The sequence below is a fragment of the Mycetomoellerius zeteki genome, unplaced genomic scaffold (assembly GCF_001594055.1).
Source record: "Mycetomoellerius zeteki isolate Tzet28-1 unplaced genomic scaffold, Tzet1.0 scaffold102, whole genome shotgun sequence".
NCBI lineage: Eukaryota > Metazoa > Arthropoda > Insecta > Hymenoptera > Formicidae > Mycetomoellerius > Mycetomoellerius zeteki.
Genome location: NW_017255933.1, coordinates 2,097,506 through 2,112,810, shown reverse-complemented (window position 1 = coordinate 2,112,810; position 15,305 = coordinate 2,097,506). Strand labels below are relative to the sequence as shown.

The 15,305-nt window shown below is 27.0% G+C and overlaps 1 protein-coding gene across 1 annotated transcript; it reads right to left on the bottom strand.

The window, feature by feature from the left end:
• Positions 1–919: 919 nt before the first annotated feature.
• On the bottom strand, positions 920–14,305 carry LOC108731868 (uncharacterized). The gene is given in 11 exon segments (XM_018462406.1): positions 920–1,126; positions 1,188–1,389; positions 1,823–2,158; positions 2,532–2,737; positions 6,826–7,002; positions 7,073–7,274; positions 7,737–8,072; positions 8,440–8,809; positions 12,643–12,881; positions 13,238–13,573; positions 13,944–14,305. Coding segments are annotated over 11 exon segments (2,973 nt in total).
• Positions 14,306–15,305: the final 1,000 nt, after the last annotated feature.

Here is a 15,305-nt window from a genome sequence, read left to right as displayed (position 1 = left end):
AAACGGCCAAGTTTCCGAAATACAGGTGAATGTTCGCAAATATTTGACGAAACGGTAAATCCTTTGGATTATTTCCTTTGGGGGCATCTGAAATCATTGGTTTATACCACCCCAATTGAGAATGAAAATGATTTGAGGAATCGAATAGTTGCTTCATGCGAGGCAATATGTAACACACCTGGTATCTTTGAGCATATATACGTCAATCGTTGAGAAGAAGGCTCGATGGATGTATTATATCATGGCGCAAGGTGGACATTTTCAACAATTCATCTAATTGTTTTATTTCATCAGAAGAACTAAAGCCTGTTTTTGTTTTTCTGTTTTTGACTAGTTTTTAACTAATTCAAGCTGTATTTCTTTCAAATAAACAGATTATTATTACACGTTTAAATTTTTTTATTTCGGAAACTAATCAGTTTAGAACATATGTTTATATGGACTTTTTTACTTGAAATAAACCAAAGAATCTGTTAAGTATGGCAACATACTTAACTAACACCCTGTATATATATATATATTTTATATATATATTTAAATATAAAAAGCTTTGTATGGTTATATTTATTTTTATTACTAAGATATTAACAACAATTATATCTTATTTTCATTCTTTAATTATATCAAATAAATAAAAAAAGCATTTGTTTTGCTTGTTTCCCAATTTTTAGTATTCTTGCACTCGTACCAATAAATTGTAAACAGAGTATGATGTTTTAAGCAACTAAAATATTGAAAAATAGTTAAAATTATTATATATATAAATATATTATTATTTTTAAATTTATTATTAGTTTTTATAAACAAGTTTATAATAAATTATTTGTATATGAAAACGCTTCTAAATTCTCTTATTTAATAAAACAATTTTTATTATTTTAATATATTGGAATTAGAAACACAAAAATTCATTAAATGTTTATTCAAGAACTGTTTTAACTACATTAAAATAAAATTTTTTTATACTGACCGCTACAAAAGAATCCAAATTTATGATTAGAATATATACAGTAGAAATTTCAATGGGTATTGTTACACGCTTCATAATTACCAAGAGGCTCTTCTTAGTGCTATTGTCTAAAATTGGCCACTCAATTTGAAAGATGCTGTCCGTTAGTTGAAGGCTCTGCAGAATAATACGTAAAATATTTTATTTATCGTCTTTAATAATGTTTTATTTGATATACCTTGGATTTGACTTTGTTGCCAAACCAGCAATAAATAAATATTTGTGTAAGCATGCAGCATGTATACATAATTAATGGAACATGATTTGCGCTCAAAGCCGAACTGGTCAGTTGATACAAATTGCAGCAAATTACCATCGTACTTGCCATAAACTGAAATCCGACTATTTTTGTAAATCTCACATTCACTAATTGAGCATATCTACAATATAATTTTTTATTTTAGGTCGCTATAATATTTATGCATAAAATTAATAACGTATATGTCGTCATAAATGAATTTTATTATTAGATCATTACTTATCGCAACATTAAAAATTATGAAATATTTGGAAATTAAATTAACAAAACGTGTTTAATAAGGAGATAGTAAAAATATCTATTAGCGACATGACGGAAGTAATAATAATGTATACAATTTTTTAGCGATTATATGAAGGGTATACATTTTTTTGGCTTAATGTAAAAAACTTTAGATCTACTTTTTTTCCTTTTTTCCTTTGCAATCATAAAAAAATATGGACGGAAAAGTAGAAGAAGACTATTTGATTTCTTTATCATCATTTTATTAAAAAATACTATTGACAGCAATGTTAAACGATAAATAATTTTCTGGCAAATATATGGTAACTAACTCAAAAATTCGATTATGATGGCGTACGCAGTAACCCAGAGTAAATTCATTATTTGATATATTCTTTAGGCGATATTCCAAGATCTCGAGCTGGCAACATATGTGCATTAACAAGCCACATAGGAGAGTATCACAAGCGACGTTTACGCTAGCGCAATGGAAAGTAGTTATCATTTGCTGAGCGTATGTAAAATAATAAGTCATATAAGACGAGTAATTATATGGTACCCATTCTCTATACGTTAATCTTTTGTGTCTAAAATCGGTGAATAATGACATGAGGGCAATGAACGAGCATGTCGTTCCGATCAAGCTCGTATAACGTAACGTGTTGTTTCTAGAAAATAATTAAAAAAATTGTTATGTACAAGTTATATACTAAAATTTAATATGAATTTTAAATTATTGTACGCATTCATTTTTTATAATAAATGATGTACCTACTACTATTTTTAATAGTACTATAATTAAATTTAATTTTTTTAAATTAACTTATTATTAAATTATTCACAAATTTGCTGTGCAATTTCTTAAATATATTAAATTTCTGATAATAAAATTAAATTTTTAAGTCAATTTATAATCTTAAATACATTTTTTTTAATTTTTCTTATTATACGTATCTATATATAATATTAAAAGAAACGTCTATAATAGAATAATGTTACATTAAAAAGATTAAAAATTATTTAATTAAGATATATATTTACCGTATTATTTTATCATATTGTTGCCGAATTTTTATCTCACCCAAATTTAATGGTTTGAATGGTTCTTCAATAAGACAATTAATTAACGCTACAATCTGCTCATAATTTAACCACACGATAAACATTTTATAGCATGCAGCAGATGAAGTCAAGAGCATATTTAAATTATTAGTGAAGTCGTAAGGATTATCAACATTTAAAACAATGTCCATAAATTGCCACATTGAGAAAAAATATAACATGCTAATTACATATAACCTGTAAATATTATATATTGTCTGTTTAAACAGAGATGTCCACGAAAGTGGTCGAAAGCATCCAGCGACTATAACGATTGAACGTGTCAATTTCAAAATGTGCATTATTAGCTCTTTCGTTTAATTAAAAAATGAAGAAAATATATACGTATAATTGTATTTGAATATTTAATGTGTGTTGTCAATACTGATATTAATTGTTAGAAATCTCTGAACGATATTTACAACGATACGTCTCTAACTTTAACTTGACAAAATTTCTATCATACGATAAGAAGAATCAGGTAATATTATTTCAAGAGGGTGCACCGATAAATGTCTATAGACTTGTGATGTGTTTCTTCGACGGTGATGATATTTCTCGTCTCGATGACATTTCTTTTATATTTCTTTTACTCTGCATTTAATATCTGTATCTTTACGTAATATAAATATATAGTACAACAGTACAATAGTACCAATGCAAAATAGCTAGTAGAATTACTTTTATTTGCAATTTTTATTATACAAGAGACATACTATTTTCATTTTTATATCTAGATGGAGAGCGTAATACAATCCAGAGACGACAATAAATTTCTAAAAATTTATTAATAAAACATAATAGCGAGTAATCGCCTTGTATATCACTTGTCAATATATGCAAGATATTTCATTTATTATCTTCAATTCTAGAAGACGAGATACATATATCGCTCAGTATTGATTGCTACAATATACAGGTAATAGAATCAGGAAGCAGTTTAAAGCTATGCTTTGTAAGACTATAGTCAAACATTCAGAAGAAAAATTCGAAAAGCTTAACAACGATTAAGTTTTGATAATATTATGATTTATGTATCATTATGCATATACAAGTGTGTATATTTTCTTTAACGGTAATGCTTTTTATATCACTATTTGTACAAAAAAATATTATACAAAACTCATATAAGATAAGTTATATTCTATCATATTTAGATTATGAAATATGTATTGTAAGTAATAAGATTTATTTATATTATATTAAAATAAAAAGAATTCTGTAATAGAGTCATCGCTTATATCGAATACAGATTTTGTATCTTGTATGTGTCCTTTGGTACATAAAAATATACTGAAAATGAAAGTGATAAATATACATATTCATATATTTTTTTTAAATTACAGTTACAAACAATAAATATTTAACATTGATATCATCATTTCACAATAATTATCTTATTATAATTTTGTTACAATTATATGTTTATATATTAAATTAAGTTTACTCTTTTATAAAAGAAAGGAGGCGGTTATGGAATTGATGGGCGGTTATAGAATAACACAATATTTTGTATAGTTTGAGCTGTATATTTGACGACTGTCAAAATTACTTCTTCACAGTTTGCTTAAGTATTATATAGTGGCCAGTGGTCATTGATGTTTACTGCACTGTCGTTCAGTTTTGTAGATACAAGTGTAAACAATTTTACAAGTGTGTACTGTTTACTTAATTTTGAGAAGAGTATATTGGTATTAATTTTTTAATTTAATTTGGAGGTAATTTAACCTTGAGGTTTCCAAATGATACAACAGTTAAACTAAATTTGGTATCAAAATGTATGTATGTATCAGATGCATAAAGTTATAATCTATGCTATTAATAGTATTACTGTTTCATATTCCCCTTTTATTCCATAATCACGACCTTCCTTTATCTTCAATTTTTTGTAAATTACGTTTTATATTCTCGAAAAACTTTTACCTATAATTGATACCATTCTATGACTAACAAATTTATACCAAAAGTACTAATGGTACATGAATATTGAGTTATTTCAACAAAACAAAGTGGTATTCCGAAAATCCTCTACTTCTGCACTCTTACTATTCTTGGATTCGTACCAATAGATTATAAACAGAGTATGATGTTTTAAGCAACTAAAATGATAAAAATACTTCAGACTATTATAAAAATGTTTATACTTATAAATTCGCCAATGCAATTATTTATATACAAAAATTTACGAAATTTTATAAGTAAAATAGAGCGGGGCTAGGTGTGACATTTTTTCTTTAAATTATTATAAATCTTCACACAATTACGATAGTTAATGGTAAATGCTTTAAAACATTGCATGTTCACACACACACACACACACACACACACACACACATCTGGCTCAATAATTAAGTACTTATAAATCCTTAATATAGCTCGTAAATAAGAAAAACAATTACGTTAATTACAAGGATACTTTATCTTCAATTTTTTGTAAATTACGTTTTATATTCTCGAAAAACTTTTACCTATAATTGATACCATTCTATGACTAACAAATTTATACCAAAAGTACTAATGGTACATGAATATTGAGTTATTTCAACAAAACAAAGTGGTATTCCGAAAATCCTCTACTTCTGCACTCTTACTATTCTTGGATTCGTACCAATAGATTATAAACAGAGTATGATGTTTTAAGCAACTAAAATGATAAAAATACTTCAGACTATTATAAAAATGTTTATACTTATAAATTCGCCAATGCAATTATTTATATACAAAAATTTACGAAATTTTATAAGTAAAATAGAGCGGGGCTAGGTGTGACATTTTTTCTTTAAATTATTATAAATCTTCACACAATTACGATAGTTAATGGTAAATGCTTTAAAACATTGCATGTTCACACACACACACACACACACACACACACACACATCTGGCTCAATAATTAAGTACTTATAAATCCTTAATATAGCTCGTAAATAAGAAAAACAATTACGTTAATTACAAGGATACAAAGAGGACCAATATGCTCCATCTATGGGACATGTTGAGCATCCTCGAATAATAAGTTGAGCCGTGAAGATAATCGTTTAATGAGGTTATATATTATTAAAAACATGAAAGGATTATTTGTAAAGTAATCAAATTTTTATTATTTGCATCTTAAATATAATAATTTGTAATATTCTTTCTTTTTAAATTCTTTAATTAACAAAATTAGAAAAACTAAAATCTTTACTCCTTATAATAATAATTAAACGTAAAATATATGTTTCGTCAATCGTTAACATGGAATAAAAAGCATTGATAAAGACAGATTTCATTTAAGCAGCTGAGTTTATAAGATTAGTTATGAGATACTGGCCCAATAAACCCCATATTGGTGTTGACTCAAATACTTTTTTATAACTGAAAAACTGAATGAAATAGGAACTTAAACAGTAAAGTTAAAAAATATGATAATAACTTATATCCAAAAAACACATGTGGTTATAATCAATCGCTTTAATTACCATGTAGACCAAAAAGAATACTCATTTAATAATTTTACTTTTGATATACAAAAACGAAAAAGCGCACGTATTTTGGCTGTTGACGGCCAGACACAGATTATTGTATTGAGGTACAGTAATCTCTGTCTTTGTGCTACATTACGCAAGCATAGACATATCTATATATTCGAAAGGAATTAAGGCTATGAGTCAAAGGTTAATTATTATGAGTTAAATTATTTGTATAAACATATCATAACAATAAAAAACACTTTAATGTCTGCTATAAATAATTACAAATCAAAGACAAAAGAAGAAAGAACTGACGTTTTGATCCCTATCGGATCCTTATCAATGTGGGAATAAAATTAAATTAAAATTATATATACCACGATCTCATATTATTCAGATGACATAATTGAAGCAGGGTGTAATGGAAAACGGTAATATAATGTTCCTCCATATAAATGCATTGTTGTAATTTCTTATGTTAGAATCTTAATAGACAAGCAATGCGACGAGAGAGAAAAATCGTGTCATTTATAGTTTGTACTGAGACAATATGTCTATATATACTTATATGTAGACAGTATATCTATATATATTTTGGTTATTTAGATATTTGTATTTGACCAACTTGCCTCTATACTCAAATAGCCCCGCGCTACCCTACTATAATTATAGGAATAATTTTTACTATTTAAACTAAATGTAATTAAATAAACAATAATACAATTTTATTTAATATATCTTTACTATTTTAATTATTTTAAGATTAACGCATTAAAATAAATTTTTACACTGACCGCTACGAAGGAATCCAAATTTATAATCAGAATATGTACAATAATTGTAATAGTAATTTCAATCGGTATCATTGCACGCTTCATAATCATTAAGATGTCTTTTTTAACACTATTTTCTACGACTGGCCACTCCATTTGAAAAATACTGTCTGTTAAATGCAAACTCTACAGAAGAATTAAGAATGTTTAATATATTATTTATAATATTCAACAACTTGTTTCATTACAAAGATACCTTTAATTTGACTTTGTTTCCAAACCAACAATAAACAAAAATTTGTATTAGCGTGGCACACGTGTACATTATCAGCGCAAAATGATCTACATTCAAAGTTGACTTAGTCAGTTGATACAAATTAAAACATGTTACCATTGTACTTGCCATAAACTGAAATCCAATTATTTGTGTAAATCTTGTATTCACCATCTGCGCAAATCTGCAATCAAGTTCATTTTTAAAGTATTGTGATATTATTATATTCTAAATTAATAAAACTTGATCGCTATAACTGTTTTTTAAATGGATTGTCGCAATAGGAAATTATGAAAAATTATAATATATATGTAAAATGAACCAAATGAGATGTTAATAAAATATTGAAATTTAGATATTAGTAAAAAATATCTGTAATAAGTACGATAACAGGTAAATATCTAAAATTAGTAATAATAAGTTGTTTATCAAAGTAGGTTATATTTAAAAAATTTATTACTTATTTAATTATTTTAGATGAATGACATAAGAACTAATATTTTTTTCTTTGCAATAAATAAAAATGATAGAAAAAATATAATACTTCTATCACAATTTTGTTCAAATAACTAACACATAAAAGTAATATTGAATAAAATAAATATATAAATTTCCATCGCGTTAATATGTGTGTTTGATAACTAACTCAAAAATTCGGTTGTGGTGGCGTATGCAATAGCCCAGACTAAATTGATCGCACAAATGTTTTTTTAGGCGATATTCCAAGATCTCAATCTGACAGCATATGTGCATTAAAAGCCCGAACAGGAGAGTATCGCCAGCAATATTTACAGAAGCACCGTGGAACGTGCTTAATAGTTGCTGACCATATGTAAGACAAAATTTTATATAAGATGAATAATCGTACGGTATCCATCCTCTGTATGTTAACCTCCTGTGTCTGAAGTTAGTGAGCAACGACATCAAAGTCATAAATGTCCATGCTATCACAATCATGATCGTGTAGCGCAAAATATTGTTTCTAGAAAGCAACTGAAGAGGTTGTTACATCTAAGTTGTTTTTAATACACATAAGTTTCGATATAAAATATTTAAGAAAGATTTCATTTTCATTCTTTATCACGGAATATTAATTACGTTGTGATAGTAATTAGGCTTTATTTATATATATATAATTAATTGAGATACACTTTTGTTATTAAACTATTCATAAATATGTGTATGTATTTATATTTAATATCTTAAATTTTAATTTTAAATAATAAATTAATATCTAGTTATGATCTTACATAAATTTTTAAAAATATTGCGTGTTTAATACTAAATAAAAAAATATTTAGACTTAAGTTTTTATAAAAGTTTAAAATGTATTCTTAAAATATATTTACCGTATTATTTTATCATATTGTCGTCGAATTTTTATTTCACCCAAATCTAACGGTTTAAATGGTTCTTCAGTAAGATAATTAATTAATGCAATAATATTTTTATGACTTGAAGAGACGATATAAAACTTATAACAAGTAGCCGACATATTTAACATCATATTCAAATTATTAGTGAAGTCGTTAGAATTATCAACATTCATGACAATGTCCATTATTTGCGAGAATGTGAAAGTATATATCATGCTAATTACGTATAATCTGTAGATGTCGTAAATTATCCGTTTAAACAAAGACGTCCACGATTGCGGTCGGAAGCATCCAGTGATGATACAAATTGTACGTGTTAATCTCAGAACATGCATTATGAATTCTTATTTGTCATTAAAAGAAAGATACATATATCTGTATCCGTTTACAACGTGTTTTACTAACTATTGTACTGACTAAATGATTACAGAATTTCTTTAGCAATTTTAATTGTCTTCAAAATAACAATCTGACAAAATTACTGTAGCGTAAAATGAAATTTAATATAATTTGGAGAGAGTGCACTAAGAAATGTCTAAAAACGGGACACAATTCTTTGTGATACGATATTTTCTCGTTTTTTCTCTATACATTTAATCCTCAGTACCTATACTTCCTGCGAATCCATATCTATACATATTCGAGTATTTTTAATCCAGCGTTTTCTTTTCCTTGTATCTCGGTTTCTAATGCATAGATTTTAATTAATTTTTTTTAAGTCGATTATATAAAGACTGAAAAAAAAATTTTTCGTAATGAGAAAGTCCAAAAAGATTAAAACGGATCTTTTTCAAAACCTCATTGTTTAATAAAAAAAAATTAACGAAAAATGTTTTATCAGTGATAAACTGTATGTGAATTGAACTTTAAGAAACTACAGGCGATTTCCCGATCCGTTCTAAAAAAGATATTTTTTTTAGAGAGTGGAAATGAGCGATCTTTCAGTTTTATTAAAACTAATCATATGCTCGACAATCTTTAAATTTTTATTTTTGAATAATATTTTTAAAACAAATGAAAAAAATGCTCCTATCGTTAAATAAATGAGAAAAAATTTTTCTTCTCTTGTAAATATTAACAATTTGCAATAATTACAATAATAATTTTAATATTACTCAATCAACGTACAATATTTAAAAAATATTTAATAAATGTTTAAAAAATGTTTTTACATATTCTGTGCTGATTGGATAATTAAATTTCTCTCTTTGACATTAAAAGTACAATAAAATTGACTTAAATCATTTTTTATGACACAAATAATCCAGTTAATCACTTTTACTTACATTTTAACTTTTTTGTAAATTTGGATTTCCTGACAATTTACCTACACTGAGTTAATATAATCAGCGTACGTATTAACCAACCCTCGCAGTTCCACTAATGGCGTACAAAGGCGCCAAGCAAGGAAATTATGGAGATAATACACAAGTTTTTCCCCCAAGCCTCAACGTTACTGCACAAAGCGTATTCAAATGTCTAAACTATGAAAATCGGACCAGGCTACAGTAACCCATGCAGGTAGGAGAGTTTTCTACTGAAGGTTGATATCTATATCTTCGTAATATATGTAATTGAGTCTGTCGAGAGTAATATCGAACTTGTCGTAATTGTCTGTAGTGTAATATTTATGTAAGGTAGTTGATAGAATTACGTCTATGTGCAATTTTTATCGTAGAAAAATATATTACTTTCATTTCTACATTTAGAGAAAAAGAGAAATAGAGAGAGAGTAAAGCAGTAATATACAGAAGAAACGGGAGAATTAACTTTACTCTACAATCAATACAAGTAATTTTCATAACGTCTCGATATATGCTATTTATTGATACACAAAGTATTTTGTTTAATATCGTTCGCGTCTAGAATATGATGTATCATCCAGTATTGACTTCTATTCACGCAATGTAATCAAACGACGGAGTAATACATTCGAAGAACGCATTTGTAAGACTATATATCGTCATACAAGAGAAATTTAGAAATCTTAATAATATCTAAATATCTGTGACATCATATTTTTCATATTTGCATTGATGTAATAAAGTGTTAATGATGTGTAAGTTTTATTCTATTCGAAATAGAAATATATACATAAATTTTATTAAATTCTTCCACTATTGTCCTGTATATAAACATATTAAAACAATATTATTCAAAAATAAATGTTTCACGTTCTGTTACATAATTTTATATATATTCTGCTATAAAATACATAAAGATGATTAAAAAAACATACGTCAATTGCTGGAATGTTATAAAATTGCAGGAATTTTCAATCTTATTTGAATTAAAGTAACAATTATTTACACCTCTTTACAGTTAAAAATATATCTAACATTTATTACTAATTAGAATACATCTACTAATGTATTAATACATTATTATGGAAATTAACAAATTATGCATTAATGAGTAATATCAGCAACTTCTTACTTGCCTTTATACTGTTATTCCTGTACTTGTGATAGTAAATTATAAACAGAATATGATGTTTTAAGCAACTACAATGATTATAAATATATTTAAATTTTAAAATCTTTAAGAAAAATAATTCGAAATTTACATTTTAAATTGTTGATTTTTATTCATAATTATTCATTACAGTCTTACTTGTAATATGCATATAATATGCAAACTTTTTTTGAGTAATATTTATAGTACAAAAAGGTAGTTTGTATTATAAGTATTACTTAAAAAAAGTTTTATCACAAGGTAAACAGAAAATTTTATTATAGTAACTATAGTTGATCCACTTTCGAATAAATTAAAGTATGTGGTTAAAAATTTTTTTTACTTAATAGCTAAGAAAAAGAGCTAAAGATAGAACAAGAAATTGAACGAAAACAAAAATGAGAGAATAAATTAACTGAGAGTTATTGAAAGATGAAATAAAAAATCTATACTTCATAAGTATAGATTTTTATACTCCACGCTACGAAATTCAATTTTTGTGTTACACTTTATACTCACCGCTACAAAAGAGTCTAAGTTCATGTTAAGAATGTATGCACTGTTAAATTCAATAGGTTTCATTGCGCGAGTCATAATTATCAAAAGGCTTTTTTTAGTTTTACGGTCCAATGCTATCCATTCTATTTCGAAAATACTATCGACCAGTTGAAGACTCTATATGTTTATGATATTTTAATTTTTAATGTATTACATGTTTTGCTTCTAATTGTAAGCTCTTTATAGAAAAGCGTACAATAATTAATATATGTATACAATGCCCTCCAAAAGTACCGGGCCGGCTGATTATCTCGAAAATTATGCATTTTTGAGAAAAATGTTTTAGACAAAAATTGTAGGGTTTAAAAAGATCTATTAATGATTTTATCAGTTTGATCTTGGGTGGTGTCGCCAATATCAAGTAAAGATATCACATCAATTTTTTTTTAAATTGGACCTATTTTTGATACCAGATTCTAACAGCCGATGTCAAAAGCTTTTCAAAATGCTACAATAAAGTTCACTTCTATTAATTACTTTTCGAGTTATAAGGCTTGAAAGTTACATTGCCGCCATTATTATAGTATTACCCAATGTGTTTTATAATTACCGACCGACGACTAAAACCTCTTGAATGTTATTCAGGATTATGCCCTGGATAACATTTGTTAAGATCAAGATCATTGGAGATTGTTTCTCTTATTTTCATTTTTGCACTGAAAATTTATTATATTTTTACATAAAAATGAAAATAAGAGAAACAATCTCCAATGATCTTGATCTTAACAAATGTTATCCAGGGCATAATCCTGAATAACATTCAAGAGGTTTTAGTCGTCGGTCGGTAATTATAAAACACATTGGGTAATACTATAATAATGGCGGCAATGTAACTTTCAAGCCTTATAACTCGAAAAATAAGTAATAAAAATGAACTTTATTGTAGCGTTTTAAAAAGCTTTTAACACCGGCTATTAGATTTTGGAATCAAAAATAGAGTATCCAATTTAAAAAAATCGATGTGACCCTGACTTGATAATAGCGACGCCACTCAAGGTCAAACTGAAAAGATCAATAGATCTTTTTAAACGCTACAATCTTTGTCTAAAACATTTTTCTCAAAAATGCATACTTTCCGAGATATTCAGCCGGCCCGGAACTTTTAGCGGACACTGTATATATAATACACATAATATACATGTTTATGTACATATGTATGTGTACATAATAATTTTAAATTCGATAATATTAATATGCATACCATCAGTTTTAGTTTATTTCCAAACCAGCAATAGATGAAAATTTCTACAAGTACGCACAACGTATATGCAAAAAACGCAATAAAATCTACAATTAATTTAGTTCTAGTTAATTGGTACAAATTTGAGCAGATTACGAATGTACTTGCTACGAATTGAAACGCGATTATCTTGGTGAATCTCTCGTTAGTCGCATATGCGAATCTGCAAAGGAAAATTTTATTCCAAGCATTAAAATTAAATGCCTTGAAAAAATTAAGAGATAAAAAATAGCTGTTACATAATATTTAATATTAATAGTCAAAATAAAAAATAAAATATTAAAATAATAAATTTAATATCGCAATTCAAGAACAAAATATAAATATAACGCATAACTATACAAATATAATAACATGTATTAGAATGAGTAGAAATATTATTATAATAAAAGATTCAACTTTAGGATTTGAAAATAAGAAAATGTAAATGGGAAAAAATTTAGTATTATATTACTAAATTTACAATTAATTATTAAATATTCCAAGTTAAAAGTCTAATAAAATGTTCACAAGACTAACTCGATTATGTGACGATGTTGACGTACACAGTCACGTAGAGTGTTCTGGCCATTTATAAGACTTTTCAAACGATACTGTAAGATCGTAATTTGACAGCATACATGCAATAACAAACCAACAATGAGACTATCACAAGCAACGCTAACAAGACACGCGAATATCACGCCTGCGTATTGATGAGCGTATGTGAGACAAAATAGCATGAATGTCGAATAATCATATGGTATCCATCCTCTAAATGTTAACTGCCTCTTTTTGAAATTTGTGAGTAACGATATTAAAACATGGCCTGCGTAAGTGATCATAATCAATATGGTATAGTACTTTGCGATATTCCTAAAATAATACGAAAAGTAATTTTGCCTTTATTTCAAGATTAAAATTATTTATCTTTTAATTGAAAAGTAGATATTTTCCTGCCTGTATATACAAAATTTATTAAAAATATATAAATAATACGAATATACAAACAATTTAATCGTATATACACGTAATATTTATAATATTAATAACATTAAAAGACAATGTGGCAAACATCTTCGGAAAAGAATGTTTCGATAATATTCCAATTTGTTTAAATTTTTCTTAACAATATTTCACATTTATAAAATTAATATGATAATTAGTATTTTCCAAGGCTTTATTATTTTTTACATTTAGTCATTATAAACTAAATATAAATCAAGACAATTTTTTTTGTACTCACTGTATTATCTTGTCGAATTTTTGTCGAATATCAATTTCGACAAATAGTAATGGTTTGAACGTTCCTTCCGTAAGATTCTGAATTAACTCCGCGAAACTCTCATGATTCACAAACAGATTGAGTATTTTATAGTCTGCAGCGAACATGGTCACCATCGTGTATAAAGTATTAGTAAAATCGTTTGGATTATCGACGTTCAGAACAACGTCCATAAATTGCGAGAATGTAAAACTGTACATGATACTAATTACTAATAATGTATAGGCGTCATATAACGTATGTTTGATCAGCGAAGTCCACGAGAAAGGTCGCCAGCATCCAGCGATTGTGAGAATCGCGAATATGAATTTTAGCGAGTTCATACCCTCTAAATAAAATATTCTTTAAATTTCTGAACGTAGAAAATGCCTTTTTTTAAAGAAATTTCCACAATTGCATTAATCTGATATGTACAACAACATGATCAACTATGTAATTTGTGTTGTAACGTTTTGAGAAGCTCTTCGTGTGCTCCTTTGGTATTTGTTTTGCGTGATATTGTCGTCAGTCACGGGATTAGCTATGGAGATATAGATTTTACAGCGTCTATAGCTCGCGATATTTTTATTGAATTTTCCTCTGGAATATATAACGTCGTAATAACAAATCTAGACTAATGTTTCCCGTGAATTGACGTTTTCGTGAGAATTCCATTCTTATACCTATATATAGTAACATAAGTTGTTGACATGAGGAGTTCAGATGTATGAAATTTTGATACATTGTTGTACTCGTCCATTATAAAATATTTTATTCATAGTCGCTGTCTGCGACAACTTCAGTTTTCCTCCGTCTGGCGTTCCCTGTCTTTTCCTCGGTAACTGTATGCATTTTTTATTAAGTATAAACACGGAAAGCAAGATAACCTCAATTTCATTTTTGCAACGTAAACACTTGATACATTGAATGATATTTGGATTAGATAGAGATAATAATCGAAGTAATTTATTCCTTATAATCATTTCCATAGGATTTCTTAACTTTACATCTTTTTAAATAAGTTTACAAGAATTCTGTAGAAAAAAAATACAATCAAATTCCAATCGGATGATGTCGGTATTTACGATATTGGTAATTTTAAAATTTTCATAGATATCGTCTATAGACGATGTTTTTTTCCGCTTACCGACTCCTATTCAATATTCATTATTATCATGCAGAAACATCGCATTTACTAACAGGATATTTTTTTTTAATTTCAGGTTTTAGCGGGAATCTTTTGACTGTAGTGTCTTATGCGCTATAATGAGCCAACATAATAAACTACTATTCTCATATGAAAAACGAGATATTGAGATAAATGATGGTTTCTTGCTGTCCGTT